The sequence below is a fragment of the Lissotriton helveticus genome, chromosome 8, assembly GCF_964261635.1.
Source record: "Lissotriton helveticus chromosome 8, aLisHel1.1, whole genome shotgun sequence".
Lineage (NCBI taxonomy): Eukaryota > Metazoa > Chordata > Amphibia > Caudata > Salamandridae > Lissotriton > Lissotriton helveticus.
In genome coordinates, this window is record NC_136069.1 from 292,321,959 (window position 1) to 292,344,807 (window position 22,849).

General features: G+C 41.4%; 1 protein-coding gene across 1 annotated transcript in view; it reads left to right on the plus strand.

Moving 5' to 3' along the window:
• The window catches only part of ZC3H12C (zinc finger CCCH-type containing 12C), a 91,820-nt gene extending 70,928 nt beyond the window's left edge, over positions 1 to 20,892 (plus strand). The window contains exons 3-5 of the mRNA XM_078657058.1: positions 1,320 to 1,554; positions 4,791 to 4,897; positions 17,733 to 20,892. Coding sequence (XP_078513184.1) covers positions 1,320 to 1,554; positions 4,791 to 4,897; positions 17,733 to 19,114 — 1,724 coding nt within the window. The 3' untranslated portion in view covers positions 19,115 to 20,892. The remainder of the gene's footprint in view (positions 1 to 1,319; positions 1,555 to 4,790; positions 4,898 to 17,732) is intronic.
• Positions 20,893 to 22,849: the final 1,957 nt, after the last annotated feature.

Sequence of the window (22,849 nt, forward strand, 5' to 3'; positions counted from 1 at the left end):
AGCCTAAAAGAATTTCAACAGACAACCACAAGGGAAAATTAAATAAATAATTAATTTTCCCTCCTCGCCGTCTGTCGAAATCCCCACCCCCACCCCCACCCTGCCCCACCCTCTTACTTGCACGGGCCGCAGCTGCTTCTAGCTGCAGATTTTTCATCTTTTGAGCATTCCTCGAGTGTCAGAATGGATCCAGAAACTTTTTTGTAGAACTTCAATTTGCCGGAAGGTGGTGCCTTCTGCTCCGCACTGACGCCATTCCGCTATATATGCTATGCGGGACCTATAAAGGTACTCATCCCCACAGGCCACCTGTGTGCAACCCCTCACAGACATCCAGTCCTCCACTGCGCACAGCTTTTGGTCACATGCAGCAGGAAGTTATCCACTGGGCTTGCCCTCTGACCAGGCCAAGCTCCCAACCCCTTACATGCACCAGGCAGCCAACGCCCCCACCGCTGCGCTTGCTGTATTGTTTGATAGCTTAGATGCATGTGCCCTTGTGATCTGTCTAAGTCTGACAACTTGAAAAAGATGGCTATACTGACGAGCCTATATGAAAGGATAGTCACGGTTTTTCTAACTTTGCATTAGTCCTGAGCACCATCTTCACCAGCGGTTTCCTAGTCAACTGAAGCCAGTGTTACATCCCTGTCAAAAGGTATAGTTCTTCAGGTTATAGCCCAAACGGGTTGTAGTCAGAAACCACTGTATCGCTGCATCCTCGGTTCTGTCAGCCCAAACACCCAGGACCTCTTCTGTCTGTGTCAATCATTCCTCAAGGCTGAGGACCAGAGAACCGAACGCCCTGCTCTCTTCTCAGTAGGATCTTAGATTAGGCAATCAGAAGCAACTTGAATCTGTCAAATCATCTTTCAGCTCTGACCATTGACAGGTAGCAGCTAAAGGTTTGAGAGTCCAAACATTCTGACATCCATCAGCACTGAGTTCAGATGGAAAGCCAACAGTTGCCAGCACATTTCAGACAGTATAATTATTTTTAATTATCTTTTAGAAATGCCAATAATAGCAAGCAGGCCACACCCAGTCATCTAGTTTACATGTGGTTCAGGCTGCCTTCACTTTTGGGTATAGGCTTAAATATTTTAATTTTAGGTGGGAGTTCAGTGATGATCTGCAGGTCAATGTACCGTGCAGGATCATTTCCGCTATTGCTTCATGTATCTGTATTGCTGCAGATGAGTTTTCTTTTGTTTTGGAGCACATTTTTAACAAATAAAACCCTAAGAATTCGTCCTTCGTATTTTATTCCACGATTTAGGCAAGGAATGCATTGCTAATTACACATATTTTGTTTTTAGATCAAGAAATTTTACGCAAGCTGGAGAAGGAAAAGATTCTGGTCTTCACTCCATCCCGCCGCGTGCAGGGCAGAAGGGTGGTGTGCTACGATGACCGGTTCATTGTGAAGCTGGCCTTTGAGTCTGACGGTATCATTGTGTCGAATGACAATTACAGAGATTTGGCCAATGAAAAGCCTGAATGGAAGAAGTTCATTGATGAGCGGTTGCTGATGTATTCATTTGTCAATGATAAGTAAGCCAACATCACAGTTAACATAACAAATATACTCCGCAACGTTACAACATGTTCCCTTTTCACTTGCTTGTGTTTGTTTTTATATTATGTTGCTGCTTTAAATCCCTTTTTAATGCTGCGTGTGACACATGTCAGTTCACTTGGAGATTTAAGAATAAGGGGTATGGTTTCAGATTAATTTATCAAGAGAGACATGCAGGTGTTATGCATCAGGGAAGGATTTCAGCTGCTGCACCAGGATTATGTGGCAATTTTCTATTTTCACTGTATTCCTGTTGAAACTAGAAGTTCGGTTTCATTAAATCCATTATGGGGCGAAAATTTTGCATATCACTACATTGCTTGACATTAATAACGGACTCATTTTAGTTCAGCAAACCTTATTGCCTGTACGCCCCAGTGGAATAATTCATTGTACGGAGCCTATCTTTTCTATGGGTACTGTAGGGAAATGTAAACACTGGGAATTGAAAATGACTGCCAAGCAGAGTAAAATAATTCAAACTGTAGTGACCTACCTTTTTAAGCTATTCTGTTAAACATGGAAAGCTAATTTTACTTTGAAATGTGGAAATCAATAAGTTAACTGGCATCCTAATAAACCGACAAATAAATGTTTTTTTTGTGGCAAATAACTCTGGTAAAGTTAATTTATGGAGACTTCAGAGTAAATTAGGTTGATCCATCTATCAGTTTTTCTCAGACGCCATATTTCTTGGCCCCGGCTTTCAATTAACAGATCAGTGCATTCTAGGACCTGCAGTTTTTATTTGCTCAATATGTCCAAAACATCTCATGGCAATGATTTGTAAAAGGACAGCACGGGGCTGGTACTAGGTGTTCAGCATCAATGAAAAAAGTGGTTACGTGTTATTTATGATACTACTAGAGAGATGCAGCCACTGAGTTTCAATGGTGCATATGCATGATAATAAGAAATCAATAACGGTGTGGGCCTGCACAGTGCACTATATTGTTATCTGATGATTCTAAAGAGTGTAAGATATAGGGAGGTATGGAGAATGATATATTGCATCCCATAGAAGCCATGTCAATAAGGATTGAATAGGCGTTAAGACTCTTCTCCATTCTACACTTTGAATGTGATTTCCAACTCTTGGGGGCTAAGGATTATACCTACATATCCCTAGAGTCAGTTAGGCACATCTGGTATACATCCATCCATCCATCATTCGATCAGTCTTTCTTTCCATCCATGATTTAACTTTCCATGTGTCTGAATATGTGTATCCTTCGACTGTATGGGTCTGTATGTGTATTTGTTCCTCTCTGCAAATCGTGGCTTACACGTGTTGATCAATTTGTCCAACACATTTAATGACAATATTTTGTAACAGGTAAGCCCAGGCCTGGTACAATTGTTTTCAGCATCAGTGAAAATGTTTTACTTTCTTAAGCGTGATCTATGAGGGGACTAGAGAGAGACTGGTGCATATATGTATATTGAGCTGTGTGCAGGTGTAATGTATTCCCCTTGGCCTGTGTTACTAAGTGCAACTATTTCTGTTGCACGGGTGCCCATATGTCTTTTAGTCTGTGTACATGGGTGTCTGTATGTCTTCTCTTCTAATTGCATGGGTGTATGTATGTTGGTTGATTTATGTGCATGGATCAGCTTCCAGAAGAGCTTTGGTCATTTACTGCATAGATATTTGTAGGCGTGTTATCTGTCTATCCATCCAGCCCTCCGTATGTTTGCCCATTTATTATTCCAGCTACTTATCCATGGGATCTTGTAAGTGTCTTGTCTGTAATTCTATGTTTGCTATGTGTCAGACTCTATATGAGATCTGCTCTGTGTGTTTGTATTGTCTTAGTGCATGGGTGCCAGTATGTCTATGATTTTTGTAGTTGGCTGCTTTACGTCTGCCACTTTGAACATATGTGTTTCCGTATATATTTGTTTTTATGTGGCCTCATGGTCGACCCTAGGGGTACAGTTCAGGCTGTATGTGTTTGTGCATGTGCAATCAGTATGAATGTGTGCTTGTTTGCGGTTTGTTGTTTTGCGCATGACTGACATCTATAAGTGAGACATATTAGCTTTGCCAATGCTTGTTTTTACACGGATTACTCATGGGCTTCAGCTTTGACAGCCTGTTCCTCATTAAACAGATTTCCATTAAACATAAGACTTATGATTAAGTAAGTGCTTGGTGTTATTCATTCCTATAAGCCCTTCATTGTGCTTCTCATAAATTAGATAATGTCACGCACGACTAAAAGCAAATATGCAGAGGTGGCACAAACAGCGGTACCGCCATTCTGCTTTCACCACTGAATAGATGGTTTTAAAGGGTCAATTAATGATGCATGAAAAGTATGGCTTCGGTGCTCATTATCGTTTGCTGTTTGCATTTTATAGCGAGATATTAATTTTAAATGCCATTTGTTTGCAAATTGTGCACAAACACTTTTACATCTTTGCCATTTCCTCGGCATGTTTGTCAGTTTGTAATTTACTTGGGTTGATTTTCTTGCCCTTGTTAGCACCGTCATCATCGTAAAGGACGTGCCGAAGATGGTTCAGTGAAACTGACCCGGGAGCGCAGGTTCACGTGGGAGGAACCGAATGACGCGGGGACTCATTAGCATCCAATTACAGGGAGCCGCGGGAGGACAGCGGGGTGTGTCAGGTTACTAATCGTGGCGGGACTAGGAGCCGAAAGGCTAAGAAACGAAGTGCTGCATGATGCAGCCTGCACGAGCACTGGAACAGAGCAGTGGCGTAACAAACGTTGAGGGGGTCCCCTGCAAAGTACATGAAGCACTGCTCCACGCTCTGGGCTCAGTCAGGAACTCCCTGCCCTCTCTTCACTCCTCCACCCCCCATCCCCCACCACCACCACCACCACCGGGGCTGAGGATGCTATGGCCTCGCCACAGGAAAAGAACATATGCAAGAGAAGCCAATCAACAAAATGAAGAGGTAGAGCAGCCAGTGTCCAGCTGCCACTGAGAACAGGTAGCAAGGGGCAGTGCTAGGATGGCAATAAATGGGTAGAAAGAACCGATGCAAGGACCATGGAATGCATGCCGTCTTCCAGATTATCTCAAGGAAGACGAGGAATCTGGAGACAGGTCTGGTCTTTCCAATGATAGTGAATGAAGTAAACAAATGCCTTCCACTGCAGTGTGCTCATCATCGTTGTTCCCTCACAGTAGCCCTTTCACATCACGTGTGTTATCCTGACTTTCTTATTGCTTTGCAGATTTATGCCTCCTGATGATCCCCTCGGCCGCCATGGACCCAGTCTGGATAATTTTCTAAGGAAGAAAGCAATTGTACCGGAGCACAAGAAGCAGCCGTGCCCTTATGGTAACCTGATCTTTGCAAACACTCATGGGGCTCTCACTGTGTCATTCATACCACCATAGCTACATAACCAGCTCGTAATGCAACGCTAACCTTCTCTTACTGTCGCTTTTGATGTCACTGTGCTGCATTTCAGCAAATGTCTGTTCTGCTGCATGGCTTGTTATGCTGAATTGCATCCCATTGTTGGCTTTGTAAGTTGTCGTTCCTTCCTACTATTAAAGATTATCAAACAATCAATGATTAAGGGTTAGGATTTTGTTGACACTATGGGTGGTACAACATACTTCAATACCTGCATGCAGTAAAGATATCACAAAGTCACCTGTTAATCCTATCTCCCTCAGCACAGTTAGCATGGATTATTTGTGTGATCTGAGGCACAGGATTCTGGCCCAGAAATAAGTTTAGGTTTGTTGGCAGGCCCATGTACTTAAGACAATCTTAAATAAAAATGTGTAGATTTGTACACAGATAGAGGGGCTTTTGGTCATACATTGGTCTGCAAACTATCATCACACATTGACTTGGCCCATCACAGCATACAGCATGGAGCAATAGATCAGCCCATTTCAGCCAATGGCTCTCTTGCATTGTGAATGCAGGAAGGGCTGGAGTCGGGGTACCACGAGGGTGGACGGCGTCTCCCCACTTATTTTACCGGGGGGACACCATCCCCCCTGCCAAACAGCTGGACTTAACTCTCTGGCCTCTCTGAGACGAGGAGCTCGGCACCTTTCGTGACGTCACTTCCTGTTGTGACGTCACTTCCGGTGACAGCGGCCCCCCATTTCTTTTTTTACGACTTGTGCCCTGAGTGAAGGAATTGTGCTTAATTGCATGTGCACATAAGCTTAAAAACAGGTGCATTACATAGATCAATACTTTACTTTGCATGTTGTTTTTTCTTTCCTTTCTTTGTCCTTTGTTTATTTTTCTGATTCTTGTATGTTTAAACTATTTCTCCAGGCTACAAAAATATCAAAGGTAATAATACGGTTTCTTTATACCAATAAGAATCATAAATATGTAGCATGTGTTGGCTGCAGATACACATGCTATGAATACTCCTGCAATCTAGTGTTGGGCCTAGACTCTGCAAGTTGTTTTTCTCTCAAAGAAGTATTATGATTGACGTTGTTTCTCCTACCCTCTCGAAGCATTGCGCATGTCGAATACTTTGTTCCTTAGAAAGTTTTTTTTCCACCATCGGGCTGAGACAGGCTGCGTCAGAGCTCTGCAGCATTCAGTGGCAAGCGGCCTAAGGAAAAGAAAATGAAGACTGGAAGATTGACGACTACACCGGGAAAGACCTCCCGGAATCGAAACAACTGTCGACTGTGGAGAATGACCGTCTCTGGGTAATGGAGACAAAGAAAGAACTACCCCGACATGGCCCTCGGTGTGGAGCCAAGTACGCCCACTCTGACACACACAACGTATGTAATTTGTCCCTTTCTCTGTAGCACAAGAAAGAACAGTGCGCCGCATGTGCAATGTTAAAAAATAAAAGGACTCTTCAAGCATCACAGGATCGACGCCTCGCACATACTATGGAGCACGCAGCCGATGCAGAATTCAGCCTCAAAAGCAACAATGACAGCGAGGCCAGTGCTCCGACAGGAGGTAGGATGGTCATAGCCAGCCCACCCTTTAACACATTCGAAATATCGTCTGTAGACAAACATGCTCTGGTACATCCAAAGTCGCTGATGCTAACCACTGTTTGAGGACTGAAGACCAAGGTGACGCCACTTTTCATCAGTACCGTTACTCTCACGCAAAGAAAATAATACACTCGCCACCGCCACTACTCCGCCATGGTGCGCCACAACCTACGTGTTCAGGCCGACACTGTCAACAAGCCATCGGAACCCGAGAAAAGACGAGAATTTTCTCGATCCTGGTCGGGAAGCCAGACTACAACAAGGGGGTGCTTCTAGGACTCTGCCAGCATCAAAAGATAAATTGATTAAAAGCCTTCGACACTAAGGCATCACTCTGAACTGACTAAAACATCAGCACCTAAAACTTCCAAGAAATAAACATCAGAGCCAAAAAACACTCAGCATCGAGCGCAACGGAACAGAAACACACCTCAAAATCAGAAAAACAGCACAGACACTAGTATACATAGAAGAAAATCCATGGCTCTGGCAAACGGTTTCTAAACACATGCCAAACTTTGCCAAAGAAACAGAAAACACAAACCAGCTAACCCAATCAACACCAAGGGGTAGCATTTGAGGGACTGCAGTATTTTATGCAGGAGAAATGCAAAGAGGTACAAACGAGAAAGGTAGAATATGACCAGTTTCCTCAACCTCCACCAAAACCTGGAACACAGGGCCACAAGCCCTATAATTCTTAGTACACTTGCCTCACCTCAAGACCACTCACCCTCTTCACAAGAAGAAGAGGGAGAAGTACAAGACACTAATTCCCAGGCACACAAGATACTGATCACACACCTGACCCATTGGAAGAATATGACGTGGTTCTGCCATATACAGATATTTAACCACTCATGCCTACAAAACCTTCTTCCCTTGATGACACTTCATCTTATTGTAGTGTAATACATGGAGCTGCATAGTATCAAACTCCCAGGGCATCCTACAGAAAAAGAAAGGTACTTTCTCTTGGAAACACTTTCACGCAAAGAGCTTACACACCCTTATTTACCCTTCATTGGATCCATTCTTAATGTTTCCAAGGAGGTCTTCAAGACCCAATCAAATTAAGGGTCCTATTGACACAAATTGAGAAAAAATATAGACCTCGACCAACCAACTCAATCTACATTCGAGGTCATCCCCTCAGCAGACTCTATGGTGGTCACCACTACTAGGAAAATGGCAGCTGCACAAGGCACTGGAGAGGTATCTCCTCCAGATAAGGAAAGTCAAAGTATTGACGCATCGGCAAAAAGAGTTGTCACCGGGTATGCTAATCCTTGAAGAATTGCAAATTCTGCGGGCCTGCTCTCAGGTTACAAGAGAGCAACATGGGATGAAATACAGGAGCTCATGCAAAATCTTCCAGAAGTTTATAAAAAAAGGGGAGAAGATTTGGTTAAAGAGGGTAAAATAACTTCAAATGCTACCATCAAATTTGCTCTAGATGGAGCAGACACCGCTGCTAGGGGCATAAACACATCTATCATGCTCAGAAGACATGCATGGCTATGTTATGTTATGTTATGTTATTGCTTTTTATTGTGCGCACAGCTACTCCAGCTAAGGAGCGTCCTGGCGCTATGTATTTCCAGGTTCAAACACGAAGTACAGCAACATATTTTAAATGTCACTTTCAATGGAGAACACCTCTTCAGGTCAGCTGTAGACGCTCAGCTTGAAAAGCTAAAAAAAAGTACACTGAGACAGCAAAAATCAATAGGTGCCCTACAAACCATAACACAAAAACAACAGCCCTTTCGGAGGTACCAAGGTAGTGGAGCAGCAAACACCTCTATCTCAGAAAATAATACCTATTAGCATCAACACCTACAATACCACCAGCACGGGCGTGGTTACTATTTTGGAGGATACAAAAATAATAAAGGCAAAGGAAGAGGCACCCCCAACACGGGCACCTCCACCACACCACCAAAATGACTTGCTCACACTTCCCCCCGACCCCGGAACTCTAGTCAGGGGAAGACTACAACAATTCCATTAGTTGTGACAAAACATTACATCAGACCAATGGGTTTTAGAAATTGTCAGGCAAGGATATTGCCTAGAACTTTTTCAACAGCCACCAAATATTCCACCAAAAAAACAGGTAATAAATCCACAGCATCTACACCTGCTCAAAGAAGAAGTAAATGCATTACCCGAAAAATAGGCCATCAAAATCGTCCCACACAAGTATCAAAACAAAGGCGTGCATTCTGTTTTATTTTCTAATACCAAAGAACGATGGAAACCTAATACCCATTCTGGATCTGAGACCATTTAATTGCTGCCTACTATCAGAACATTTTCACATGGCCACATTATAAGATGTGATACCTCTATTTCAAAAAGACGACTTCCTGATGGTACTAAACCTAAATGATGCTTACTTCCACATTCCAATCCATCCTGCCCATAAAGAAATTCTGAGGTTTGTGGCAAGTGGATGTTATTATCAATTCAAAGTACTACCCTTTAGAGTAACAAGAGCCCAAGGCTCTTTACATCATGCCTAGCAGTAGTAGCAGCAAAACTAAGAAGTGAAAACATTAATTTGTTTCCCTACATCTACAACTGACTGATCAAGAGTCCAAGCAAGAACAAATGTCTATCTCACTCCCAAAAGACAATAAACCTATTACAACAATTGGTCTTCTCAATCAATGTGACATAATCACATCTCCAAACCTCCCAAATTCAATCTTATCTGGGGTCAATACTCAATATCATATCGAGAACGGCATATCCCAATACCCAAAGGGTTTTCAATCTCCAGAACCAACTGGGTATTTTACGGTCACATCATTGCCTAACAGTCAACACAGTAATGCATCTACTAGGAATGATGGCATCTTGCATAGCAATAGTGCCTCATGCTCGCCTACACATGGGACCCCTTCAGGAGTATTCAACATCTAAATGGTCACAAGAGGAAGGGAACATGAAAGATCTAGGTTTAGTTTCACCCAAGGTTCATCAGGTTTTATTGTGGTAGAACACTCCAAACATATTAGCAGGGTGAACCTCCAAAGATCCAAACCTGCACATAGCAATCACAACCAATGTATCACTTCTGGGATGAAGAGCTCATATGAAGGACATTGTGGTTCAGAGGCACTGGACAACATATAATCAAGGTCTACACATCAACATGTTTGAACTACTTGCCATTGTAATGGCTCTCAAAGCGTTCCTCACAAACCTAGGAGGGAAAACTGTCCTTCTACGCACAGACAATATGACTGCAATGTATTACATTGAGAAACAGGAAGGAATCCATTCCATACAGTTATCCTAATTGGCACAACAGATGTGGAAATTGACGAACAGTCTCAACATCCACCTCCTAGCACAATACATACCAGGGAAGGACAACACAATTGCGTATCCCCTTAGCAGAACACAACAGCAGGATTAAGAGTGGTAAATATGCAACAAGTTGTTGCAAACATACTTCCAACTTTGGGGAACCCTCACAATAGACCCGTTCACAACAAAAGAAAACGCAAAATGCCAAAACTTTGCATCCAGACATCCACACCACAAACCAAAGACAATGCTCTAGGGATGAACTGGTCAGGGATATTTTCATACGCTTTTCCTTCTCTGCCACTCATACCTTATGTGGCCAGGAAACTCAGGCAGACTTCAATTACTTTAATTCTGATAGCACTCACCTGGGCTCATCAGCCATGGTACACAGCACTATTGAAGCTCTCCCTACAACCTCATATAAAGCTACCCAGTTATCCAAATCGTCTCACACACACAGCAAGGTCAGGGTGAGACATCCCAATCCTCAACAGCTCAATCTTGCAACTTGGCTCCTGAGGTCATAGAATTTGGATACCTCAATCTACCTGAAGAATGCATGACTATTCTTAAAGAAGCAAGAAAACCTACCACAAGGGCATGCTATGGAGCAAAATGGAAGCTTTTTGTGCATTACTCTACAACACACCACATTAATGCTTCTTCATCAACAGAACAACAACTATGTTACCTGCTACACTTACAAAAGTCACAGTTAGCATACACCTCAATACGCCTACATTTAGCGGCTAATACAGCTTATTTACAAAACAGGAAATGGCAGTCACTTTTCCACATTCTTTTAATCAAAGCCTTCATGGAAGGATTAAAGAGAATCATTCCTCCACTTATGCCTCCAATGCCAGCGTGGGGAGTTTATAAATTGTATTAAGACGGCTTATGGGGCCACCATTTGAACTAATGCATAACTGCCTGCTGCACTTATTAACATGGAAAGTAGCTTTCCTCGTAGCAAAAACATCCTTATGAAAGATCAACAAGAGCCATGCACTCACAATCAAAGAACCTTAGTTCCAAGTGTTCTCAGGCAAAGTGCGTATACATACCAACTCAAAACTTTTACTGAAGACCATTTCTCCTTTCCATTTAAATCAAACCTTGGAGTTACCAGTGTGCTTTCAAAACGACAAACAGGGCACTTATGTACTATGTGGAACATACTACACCCTTCACTAAAACAAAACATCTTTTTTTTCAAATCCAACAAAAGGAAATGCTATATCCAAAACAGGTATAGATAGATTGTTAAATGCATCCAAATATCTTATGCAAAAGCAAAGAGAACATTAACAACGGTGCCAAGAGCTCAATCAACAAGAAAAAAAGGAGCAACCACAGCCTTTTTAGGAACTATCCCTCTAAATGACATTTGCAAAGCGGCAACATGGATAAACCCACTCACCTTCACAAAGCATTATTGTATGGATGTTCAATCAAGACAACAAGCCTTAATTGGACAAACAGTCCTTAAAATGTTATTTCAAAGAACTTCACCATCTCATGCTTAAACCCACTGCCTGAAGGGATACTTCTTTACAGTTTAAGCATAGCATGTGTATCTACATTCAACACATGCTACAAATGGGCAATATCACTTACCCTGTAAGCATGTGTTCGTAGCGCGTAGTGCTGCAGATTCACATGCACCCTCCTGCCTCCCCTGCAGGTAATATGTGGTAACAATTTATTTACAATAAACAGCATGTCTAATAACAAATGCTTAATAAGCTGACTATATCCTCACTCCATTCATGGGAATGGGAAAACAAACTTTCTATGGAACAAAGCGTTCGACATGCGCAATGCCTTGAGGGGGAAGGAGAAATGAAGCACAGCTCTGATCATAAAACTTCCTCGAGGAAAAAATAACTTGCAGAGTCCGGACCCAGCACTAGATGGCCGGACTATGCATAGCCTGTGAATCTGGAGCACTACACGCTATGAATAGATCCCTACAGAGTAAGTAACATAATCCTGTCCTGTGATGTGCAATTAATCTAGAAAGGGGTTCTATTCCTGTTTTAAGTAGGAAGCACCCGTATTGTTATATTTAAATTATTTGCAGTGTTTATTCATTTTTTTACATGTAAACTGCCTATATAGGCATATATTTCGATAAAAAAAATGAGAAACAAATTAACCATCACATTAATTTGCCAATGGTTTTGCCCCTGCTTATTTTACAGTAATATTGGGCAAGTGTGGATGTTTATTATTTCCTTTATAAAGCATAGTTACCCTATATTAGCTGCCTCTGCAAGAGAAAGACATTAAGCACAGTATGGGCGTGAGGGATGGCTAAAAGCCCTAGTGAACATTTAAGATGGGTAATTGGCAAACTAGTGATGCTGTCTGAAAAGTTACTGTAAGGTTCAAGGGCAGCAAATATCACTTTAGCTATTCCTTCATGGTTAAAGCCTGAAGATTCTGATGGCCAATTATGATTATAGCTCATGGTGGACTAATTTCTAACACTAACGGTTTAACCAGTGTATAACAATATTAAACATTGGGGAAAACAATTTATATGCCAAGCAACACACAAGTAATACCATTAATATGTGGAGAAGCGTGGCTCAGTGGTTAGAGGCGGCAGACCTGGAAGCTGAGATCGGCCGTGGACCAGGGTTCGATTCCCCGCCTTGGCGGGTCTCGGGCTCAAAATTCCACGGACACGACAATTCTCGCTCCGGTGCCTACTCGACTCACGGGGTCACACTCTGCGACTCTGGGCAATAGCTTGCTTAATCTCCACTACGGCCCCTCGCGGCGGGATGCCTGGCTTTCACCTTGTGGATACCCTGCCGGGGAATACCAGGACGGGTTCCCTAAGCAAGCGCCTTGAGACCCCTGGGTGATTCGTGTGCTATATAAAATCGAAATACATTTACATACATACAATATAATAGTATTATTTAAACATTATTATTATTTAAAATGTACTCCATTAGTTGCAAATATGAAATAACAGCACATTTCCACTATCCAACTCACATTTAATAAATTATATTCAGGTATGTTCAGAGGAAACCCTGTCTCTCCCTGTTACACACCATTACTTTGCTACCTCTACCCCATGTGGTCCTGTTCACCATTCCCCCCCCCATGAATGACCTCTCCCCACCTAAATATTGCAACTGCCACATTCCCTTAGAGATACATACCAGTTAACTGCTAAGAAAAACAGACCTTTTCGTAGTACCTCATTATCTACACCAATGCTAAGAGAGATCTTCTGTGGTGAGTGTGTGCCTTATTAAAGTTATAATTCTTGTATTCAGTGTACCAACACTTCAGAAGCGTGCTGGTTCTTGCGACCTTTGTTTTATGGCCATAGTTTTACATTATAGTCATTCTTCTTTTTCTTGCAATCAGCATTTTTAATAAAGTGATACATACAGCACACAACCTGCTATATTGCAAAATAGTGCTTTATAATCAGCAACTTTATTACAGGTCAGTAGAGGGCAAGTGGCAAAAAGTCAAAAAGAGGGAGATGGGGCGAGGGTGGAGTCTTGTGGACACCTTTGCATATCCTAGAAGGGGCAAAAAGAGGAAGATGTGGCCACGCGGGCGCTTTTGCATGTCCAGTAAGCAGAGAAGGCACACGCAGCTAATGAGGGAGGTGGGCTGAGTGAGAGGGTTACTCTTCAGACATCTGGGAGATTATACTGCGGTGAGGGAGGGGTTAACTTTGGTGTGCAGTACTGATAGAGTGTGGACAAGTAAAAAAGGTCGTTGCTCTCTTTTGTCAAACTGAACAGTATAAGAAAGACAAGGACCAACCATGAAACTGAGAACCAAACCGTTGTGGTGTATTTGAAAAAAGTTGCACCACAGACTGTGGGGAACACCAAACAGTTTTTCCAAAAGAAGTGGACGTAATTCTGTCAGTTGAATTTTAGAATATTTTAATGCTTGTTTCCCATGCCACCAATGAATCTACCACTGTGTGCCGATAGTCCCCTCTTCAAACATTTTCACAGATTTCAGCTTCTTCTGAAAAGAAATGGATGCTGACAATGTGCACTAGTGCTACTTGTGCAAGGCAATTAGAGAGTGGGCAGCAGTGGGAAGTATATTTTATATCATGCTTAAGTGCATAGTCATTCTTCTGGCAGCTGTTCTATCTAGTACATTATGGTAGTTATGGTAATTTTTCTTCTTTTCCATGTTGAAAATTCTAGGGATTTTATCAACCTTTCGTACACTATACATTTGAAAGTGCTCAGTTCCGTTTGAAACTCAAATTGGTGCTGGAATTATTTTCATGTTAGCCCACAGATCTCCCATAATATATTACAGAATCAGCAATAGCGACTCCGTAGGTATGATTGTAGCATATGGTTTTTTTCTTTTGTTTTCTTAATAAATTTGGTTTACTGAATTTCTACGAAATTTACCAAAAAAGTGCCTCTGATTTTGGTTAATTTGAACTGCTATAGGAATCTTTGCATTTTGGTACAGAAAACAGATGAACAAAATTACACCACACGATGTTAAAGTAGAATTTTACTCAAAGAAATACCTTTTCTTTGTTTGATGTAAATCCATTCAATAGTTTTTGAGAATTATGCATAACAAAAAACGTGTTGGACGTGCTGAAAGTGTTAAAAAGTTAGACCTATCTCTACCATTAGTCTACAGATGGTCCACAAACCCAGGTTTGCGGACCATACATGGACCCAAATTTTGTAAAAAAGTTAAATACAAGGACATTTTATTCCATTGGAACTTTTTTCCCATCATCCATTTCGGTTCCACAGACTCGTAGGTTCTGATTGGCTGGTCAACAACTCTGAAAAATAGGGGTCAGGCACCACCATTACAGAAAGCAGGGCGTGACTCTCACATCCTTAAAACAAATAATTGCAGGAGCCATATGTGGGCATAGGGAGCTTCCCCCGAGTCCATGACTCAGGCTGGGGGCTCGAAGGGTACACCCTCAAAGTCAAACTGTAAAAGAAAGTCGATTTTGCTGAGGTGTTGGGCTGGCGGTCAGACTCATGGGCCAGTGACTGGGCTCTAAAACCATGCAGGAAACCTTACGAGGACTGATGAGCCTCTAAGGGTTAGGGATCCTATATTGAGGTTCACACCCCTACCCCTAAACTTAAAATTAATAACCATAGTAATAAAAACCCAATTGAAAAAATAAAAAAGGAGTAAGTCCAATTTTGCGGCCCGACTGCTGAGCGCTTCAGGAGTTGCCTGCCCATGTTGGGTTGGGAAAATGGCCATGAAATCCTAAGTGCTTTTAACAGCTCTTCCAAAATTGAACTAACCCTTGACCTTACAGAAACCATTTCTTATCAGTCTTAATTGAACTTGTTTCTTGATAACACTGCCCTTTTCTGTTTTCACATCTATCCTGCCATGTCTCCCAACTATAGTATTTTACATAGAACACTTTCTACAATACCATCTTAATAACACTCAATGAACTTTTCATTAGAGCCTTCAACCCTTGAGCAAGCCAGTTAACCTAAGGATGAGCTCCCTTATCTGATGTGCAAGAAAGCCAATCAATCTATTCCATTGAAGACAATACAATGTCTCAGTAGCAAATCAGCAAATGACTTCCCTCAGACACCCCCACCAACAACTTGGGGCCAAAACTCAAGAGCCACACCAAGCTATTTGAAACATAGCAAGTAACCCATAATATGCCTAACTGGTGTGCCCATCCTTGGAGTTCTCCAGGGACAAGCCATGCCACAGAACAGTCCTTATAGAAAAAACATTCACATATACATATTTACCTTTATTGTTTTTATATATAATCAGTCTCACATTTCTACCACCAACCTTGCACAATTAGCCAGTCCAAACCCAAAGCCATGTCTTATGCACACATATGAATAATATTCACTCAAAAAAGGGCACAAGGCCAATAGGGATATACAATTTACATTTGTCAACGTTTTTGCTTTTCACACTTGCTATACTGTTGTTGTATAAGTGCTTCTCCTGTAGAGGAGAGCTGTTGGTTTTCCGTGGGCCATATCACTTCTCTGACAGAAATCGCCTGTAGAAAAGATCCTTCATTCCTTGAAATTTCTATCAGTCCTTTATAGGAGGGCTGATAAATCACTCTTCCACCATCCAGCCTGTCAGAGGGAATTTGACAATGGATGAGATTTTGCTAAACAACCTCTACTGAGCATCCATTTAATCAGTGAATCCTTAAGTTGCTAATTGAAAAAATCTACATTCTTTGCCTTGGTTCTTTCTTGATCTGGCCTTTGAGGCATCCTTTTTGTCTTGCAAACCTACGTTTTTAAAAAATTAAAAACGTTATATACATACATCTGGTGGCTTTTGATCAATTGTCTTCTTACATTGTTCTGTTAAATTATCATTCACACGATTCCTACCACAGCATGCATGACAGGTCAATGAGTCTGCCCACTCCAGCCATCGGTTTCCCTCTTTGTGAGTGACTGCATTTTGCATGTACGTTGTGTGCACACTCACATTCACCATTAAATTAGACCTTTTCGCTGCTAGGCCCAGGGAATCAAAGAAATCCCCATTTTCCATTGTAAAAATGTATTTTGTTTTTAAATGTGCCCTGGCCTTACAGCTCTCCAGAAACTGCAACAGGGTTTCTCACTGCCGTTTGATTTTATTAATAGAAAAAAAGACCATCTTGGATTGATTTTTTTTTTTTACATATTTTGTTATTGTTTAGCATTCCACAATGGCTGAAACATTCCTTCTAAATGTGTTAGACATTGTGGAATGTTAAAATAAACAAACATCGCCAAAACCAATATCTCTACGGGCTGATAACAAAGACCAGATGATTTGGCTTTTCCAAAGGTTGTTTACGATAATGCCTAATATAGGGGCCGATTAGGATGGCGGTGAATCCGCATCCTGGAGGATGCGGATTCACCGCCGCGGCCACATAAAACACCCACCGCCAGATTAGGATGGCGGTGGGATTGCGGTGGGACCATCGGCGGACGGCAGGTCCGTCCGCCGCTGATCCGCGGGGTGTGTAGGGCTATTTGGTGGCGGTGTCTGCAAGACACCGTCAGCCAAATTACGATGTGCATCGAAACATGCTTTTCCACGGCGGCTTTTCCGCCGTGGAAAAGCATTTGGTGTTTGGGGGCCCGTTGCGGGCCCCCAGGGTGTCGGGGGTGGGGGGTGCACATGGGGGGTACCTATGGTACCCCCCAGCATTTACATGCACAAAGCGGCAGGCACCGCGCGATGCCTGCCGCTTTGTGCATGTAAATGTAAAACATGCTTTTTTAACCTTGCGGCGGGTGCTGCTTCAAGCAGCACCCGCCGCAAGGTTAAAGATACGGGATGTGACCGCCAGGGTGGCGGTCACATCCTAATTGCACCAGAGGGACCGCCGCTGCCCCTGCGGACGGTCCCTCTACCTCGGGGGTGGCGAACGGACGCAGGTCCGTCCGCCATCCTAATAGGCCCCATAGTTTACTGCCATTTCGTACTGCAATATGTTTACTGATATCATGAAACTATTAGTAGCAGCCCCAGGCCTTTAGGTGCAACGTTCGAGGGCCATGTTCACCAGTGCTACTTGAAGATGAAATGTTTTTCTTTGTCAGTTTTGTTTGGATAAGCCTTCTTACAAAAATGTTTACATGGCTTATAAATTAGAAATGATTGAAGATTTAAGTGGACAAAAATAAATTATATGATGTTGCTTTATGCAAACCAATTTAATGACTGTTTTTTTTCCATCATTCACTGATTTAGGTTGTAAGCTGACCAAAAACACTTTTAAGATTATTATGATAATGAGATCTTGCATACTAAAATGATATTTTTTTTTTCTCATCTAGGGAAGAAATGCACCTACGGACACAAGTGCAAGTATTATCATCCCGAAAGAGGAACTCAGCCAATGCGGTCTGTTGCTGACGAACTTCGTGCCATGTCAAGGAGCACTGTAGCCAAAGCAGCAAGTGAAGGGGGATTGGTAAAAAGCAATAGTGTTCCTTCGAGCATTAAGATTGAGAGCACTTCTGACCTCAAGCGCCCAGCCCCAAAGAGGCAATCAGATCCAAGCTTAAGATCTCAGATCTATCAAGATTTAGAAGACAAGCTTCCCACCAAAAATACGTTGGAAACCAGGTCTGTACCTTCTTTAGTTAGCCTAGCAAACCCTTCACCTACCAAACCCCAAAGTGTTACACCTTCAAGCAATGGAGTTCATCTTCAACCTCAGGAACCAAGGCCACAAGCACCATACCCTCCAATGATCATGTCAACCAAAAATCATGGAACCATGCCTTATGACCATTATCCAAAATGTGAGTCACCTATCGATGTAGGATATTACTCCATGATGAACGCATATTCAAACCTCAGCATCACTGCTCCTCCACGGAGTCCAGAACGCCGTTTCTCTTTGGATACTGATTACCGGATTGGTTCTGTGGCCTCTGATTGTAGCAGTGAAGGAAGCATGAGCTGTGGGAGCAGCGATTCATATGCAGGTTATAATGACCGGTCTTATGTTAGCTCTCCTGACCCACAGCTGGAAGACAATAAGTGCCACCATTTGCACCCACACAGCCACCTGAACTCCCAAGCCTTTGTGCCAAGTTACCATGATTCTTTAACCAGGGTGCAAAGTTATGGGCACGAGGAACCAAAGCATCATCACAAACCTCCAGGTCCCTACATGGCCGTACATCTGCAGCATGTGGCTGTCGGGGCTCGCTCTAGTTGCCCTAATGACTACACTGTGCCTCAGAGTTCCCACCATTCCAAACATCTGCATCTAGGGAGGTCCCTTGTGTCTACAAGAGTAGAGAGCATATCTGACTCCCGGTTGTACGAGAGTTCTCCATTAAGACAAAGAAAGCCCTATTTGGGGCAGGACGGTCCTGGTTGTTGGGAAAGGCAGAATTATGGGACAGATAGTTATGGTTATCGTCATAACTATTCACTACCTAGTAACACTTCTCAGCCATGTTATGAGCAATTTGCCTTCCAAAGCTTACCAGAACAGCACGAACAGAAGTGGAGGATACCATACTGTGCAATCCCGCCAGACCCGCCCAGGTACCAGGACACAAGGGAGAAGGTCTTTGTAAACCTGTGTAACATCTTTCCTGCTGAACTTGTTAGGATGGTCATGAAAAGGAACCCCCATATGACTGATGCCCAGCAGCTTGCTGCAGCAATTTTAGTGGAAAAATCGCAGCTGGGCTATTAAAAAAGTCATGCATCTTTTGTGATGTGAAGCAGTTTTCTGTGTTTCAGCTCTAATGCTGAGGGAGGTTTGCTACAGTAGCATTTGTGATCTTCTTTTCAGCAAGGAGTTTATATCGTAATCCATTTTTGTGAACTACTGTATCATGAATTCTGTATGCTTAGCCCTGCGCATTGAGGAGTAATACAGGTTTATTTTACATTCTAACTTGAAGCTAGTGTTTGGGCTGGCGAGTGTATCCAGCCGATTTTTGATAGGGCTATCGCCGATTCAATTGATTATCAATTTTGGTGCATCAGGGGTGTCATATTCAGCACTTTTTAAACTCCTCGTGTTATAAATCCAGTTTTATTCATTTGACTTTTATGCTAATCTAATCACTTGGATCCAAAGGTTGTGCAGAAAGTTAAGCAAGCACCATTAAGCCTAACCAATCATTCTGTCTAAGCAAGACTAGCTTGAAACTTTCATGAGCGTTTTGCTACCTTATTATTCTTTGTGCTATATTATCATTATTTATGTACAACAAAGATTTAATACAGCACTGTTTTATTTTCTTTTAAGAAAATGTAAGTTAACCTGTTAATGGTGAGTAGTGATATTTTTTGTAATGCGAACATGGCACTTTTCATTCTTTTTATAATTATTTTTGTTATAGTTACAAATTTATTTTCTGCAAATGACACATGGAGAGCAGATGCAATCATTTAAAGAGATCCCGCAAGCCCCCTGTGTTTATGGACAAAGCATAAGCCATTGTAACCTGATTCTTAAGTGGGGTCTCTGTGCCAATGGCTTCTATGTAATCGAAGCCCAGCTGCATAAGTTAATGGCATTCGGTTCTATAGGAGTGACAGCATTGGTTTTCTCTGGGGCAAGGCTAGGCAGGGTCGAAGTTACTATTCGAAACAATATCTCACTGTTTTCAATATAAAGCCTCCTTGTTGTCAATGCAGAGTTTGTATTTAATATGTTGTTTTCTCACTATTTATCGAGGCTAGCCTAAAAGAAAGGTCCTGTGTGTTGAGGATATGCAACATTTATTGATAATGCACTATGGTAAAAAATGATATTTTAACTATAAATGCTAATTTAAACATTGCTTTTGTAATATATTGTAAATTTTGTGGATTTAGGATTTTATGTGTGCCTGTAGTATTAAAAATATTTTTGGTACAAATGGTTTAGCTGTTGGCTCAGGCACCTTGCCTGTTCTAGCTGTAGTAACGGATATTTCTGGTTTTAGAAGTCGGGATCTTGCTGGTCACTCACCGTAATTTAGAAGTAGGTTTTGCTGGTAGAAAGCGGTGGATCTCTGCATTTAAGAACCGTCTGTTTGTCATGGATTTATGGCTCTACAATGTGTACCTGGTTCTTCAGTGGTCATCCGTGCATAACAACTTTCCTATGATGTATAGGCAAACCTGATCAGTGCTGATTCTTTTGGTATGCTTGTGGCAGTCTGAAAAGAAGTCGCTGAACAACCAGAAGTACCTTCTACTGTTGATACAAATTGTATCTTTTTAAGGTATTGTTTCTTTTCTAGATGTAGTTGATGTAAATGTGTGTATTTGTTTTTAGACATTTGGGCAACATTTTATCCCTTATTTAAAACAAAAATAGAGATATCTGATCTAGATTAGGATTAAGCGTAGGTTTGTGTGCAGGGAATGGATTATTTCGATTGAGGAGAAGGCATACCTATAAAGATATGTTAAAAGATTGTTCCATCTTTCTAAAACGCTGATATGCGAACTTAAAATAAAGGTAAAATGCTGCCTGAAGTTAATGTTCAAGAACCTTTGAATAGGATAACATTTAAACTGCTTGTGGCACACCATGTGTGGCAACAAGTAGAATTTGGGTATTCAAGAAATGCCTCTGATAGGCATTGTGCTTAGTTGGCATATCCAATAATCTGAACCATGTTCAGGAAACGTTTATTCAGGAAATATTCTTCTATACAGCTTTTACTGTTGCTATTGAGGTCGGATCACCATGTTTCCAGGCCTCTGGTACTGATGAGGGTGGACCCAAGTGCTAACTGTGTGCTGGGCCATCATATTTTAATGTTGTCTGTTCAGGGAAAGGAACTGCTTTGGCCAAAAATGTGTGTCACTGGTTTTCTAGGCCATCCTCGTGTTTTTATGCAGAAGCTGTTATCGTGCTGATTGTGCAGCCTGAGGAAGGTGTCTTTTGGTGAAATACCAAGTGACCCTCGTAGGATGTTCATTCCTGAAGTTGAATGATGAGTTTTTCACTCTATAATCTCAGTTTAAGGTGGCACAATCGTGTTCTCCTACTGATTCTATGTTCTCTTGGAAAAAAGGACGTCTCTCCCAGAAGTCACTGCACATCTTTACATGAGGATTGTCTGTACGAAAAAACCTCCTGCACATCACTACTTAAGCACAAACATGTGCCCTCTTCTTGCAATAACATATACAGTTGTTAGATCTTGTATTTAATTTGTTAATCTTGGCCGCAGTAATCCGAAATGATAAACTATGATTGTGGCAGTGTATTACACACAGACACTGAGCCGTTTCACTGTGTACAATCTTCTACATCTAAATACAGTATTCAGTCTTTTATAGTCAAGCAATCAATGGGTTCATTTTTTTGTATCCTGAATTGACTATCTGCTTTTACTAAAGCAGAACATTTGCTTTAAGGACAGGGAGTCTTTTGGCTGTTTTTAATATGTGCAATGATATGCTCTTTAATATATCTGATGTGGTACATAGATTGTGTACTGCTTATCAACATCTCTATGAGTATCAGTAAAATGAGTATGATGATTACCCGTTATGACCTTGATGCCAATAAAACTAATTGTCTAAAGCTCATTGTACATGCAAATTGTTGAATTTGGTTACATTTTGAAATCCTATTGATCTTCAAATTTTGAACTGCAAGTTTTATAAGACAAGGCAAATATGTTTTGAATCATTGAAAAACTGAGTCATTGCTCCACTAGACTTGGAGCAAATTAATACATGTTGTTTTTGGTGATTAATTTCCTGGTACAAATAAAGTTTTAAAGTACTATTGAATTGAGAATACATTTTTCTATTGTTGTCCTTATTTGTGTTACATTTAGTTAAAAAAAAAGAAATGATATGATCATTCCCACACAATTTACAGCTTTTGGCATTTGTGCTTTATATTTTAAGTTTTCACAAGTTGTCTCTTTAGAAAAATGAGTATGGAGTTTATGCATTCCTTAATGCTTTGTAGTTAATGTGCTCATTTAAACAAAAATACACACTTTGATAGTGTGTTTTCAGAATGGCGGACTGAAGTGCCACTTTGAACAGTTTGTATTGCCTTTTTTTAAATCTGATCACAAAAAATATTTTTAAAATGTAATAATGTTCCAGTTAAATTGTATGGAATATGCTTCGACTGTACCAGAGTATGTGAGGTGTTTACATATTGAACACACCTATTTATTAACATTGTGCCTTGCATTGCGCTAACACACCTATTCATAATGTATTATTGAACAGCCGCATTCCTGAGATATTTAAATGTTGCTGTCATATTTTGTTTTAATTCAAAAGCCTCTTCATTAACCTCATATTTTTAAGAATCCAACCTTGAAGAAACAATAATTTCTTATGACTCTTCAGTAATGGTTAAATGTTATAATAATTGACCACAACTTCATAGCATCTATCACTGACATTGCAATCCATAAGCCCGATTTACAAAGAAACATGTCTGCATAGTCAC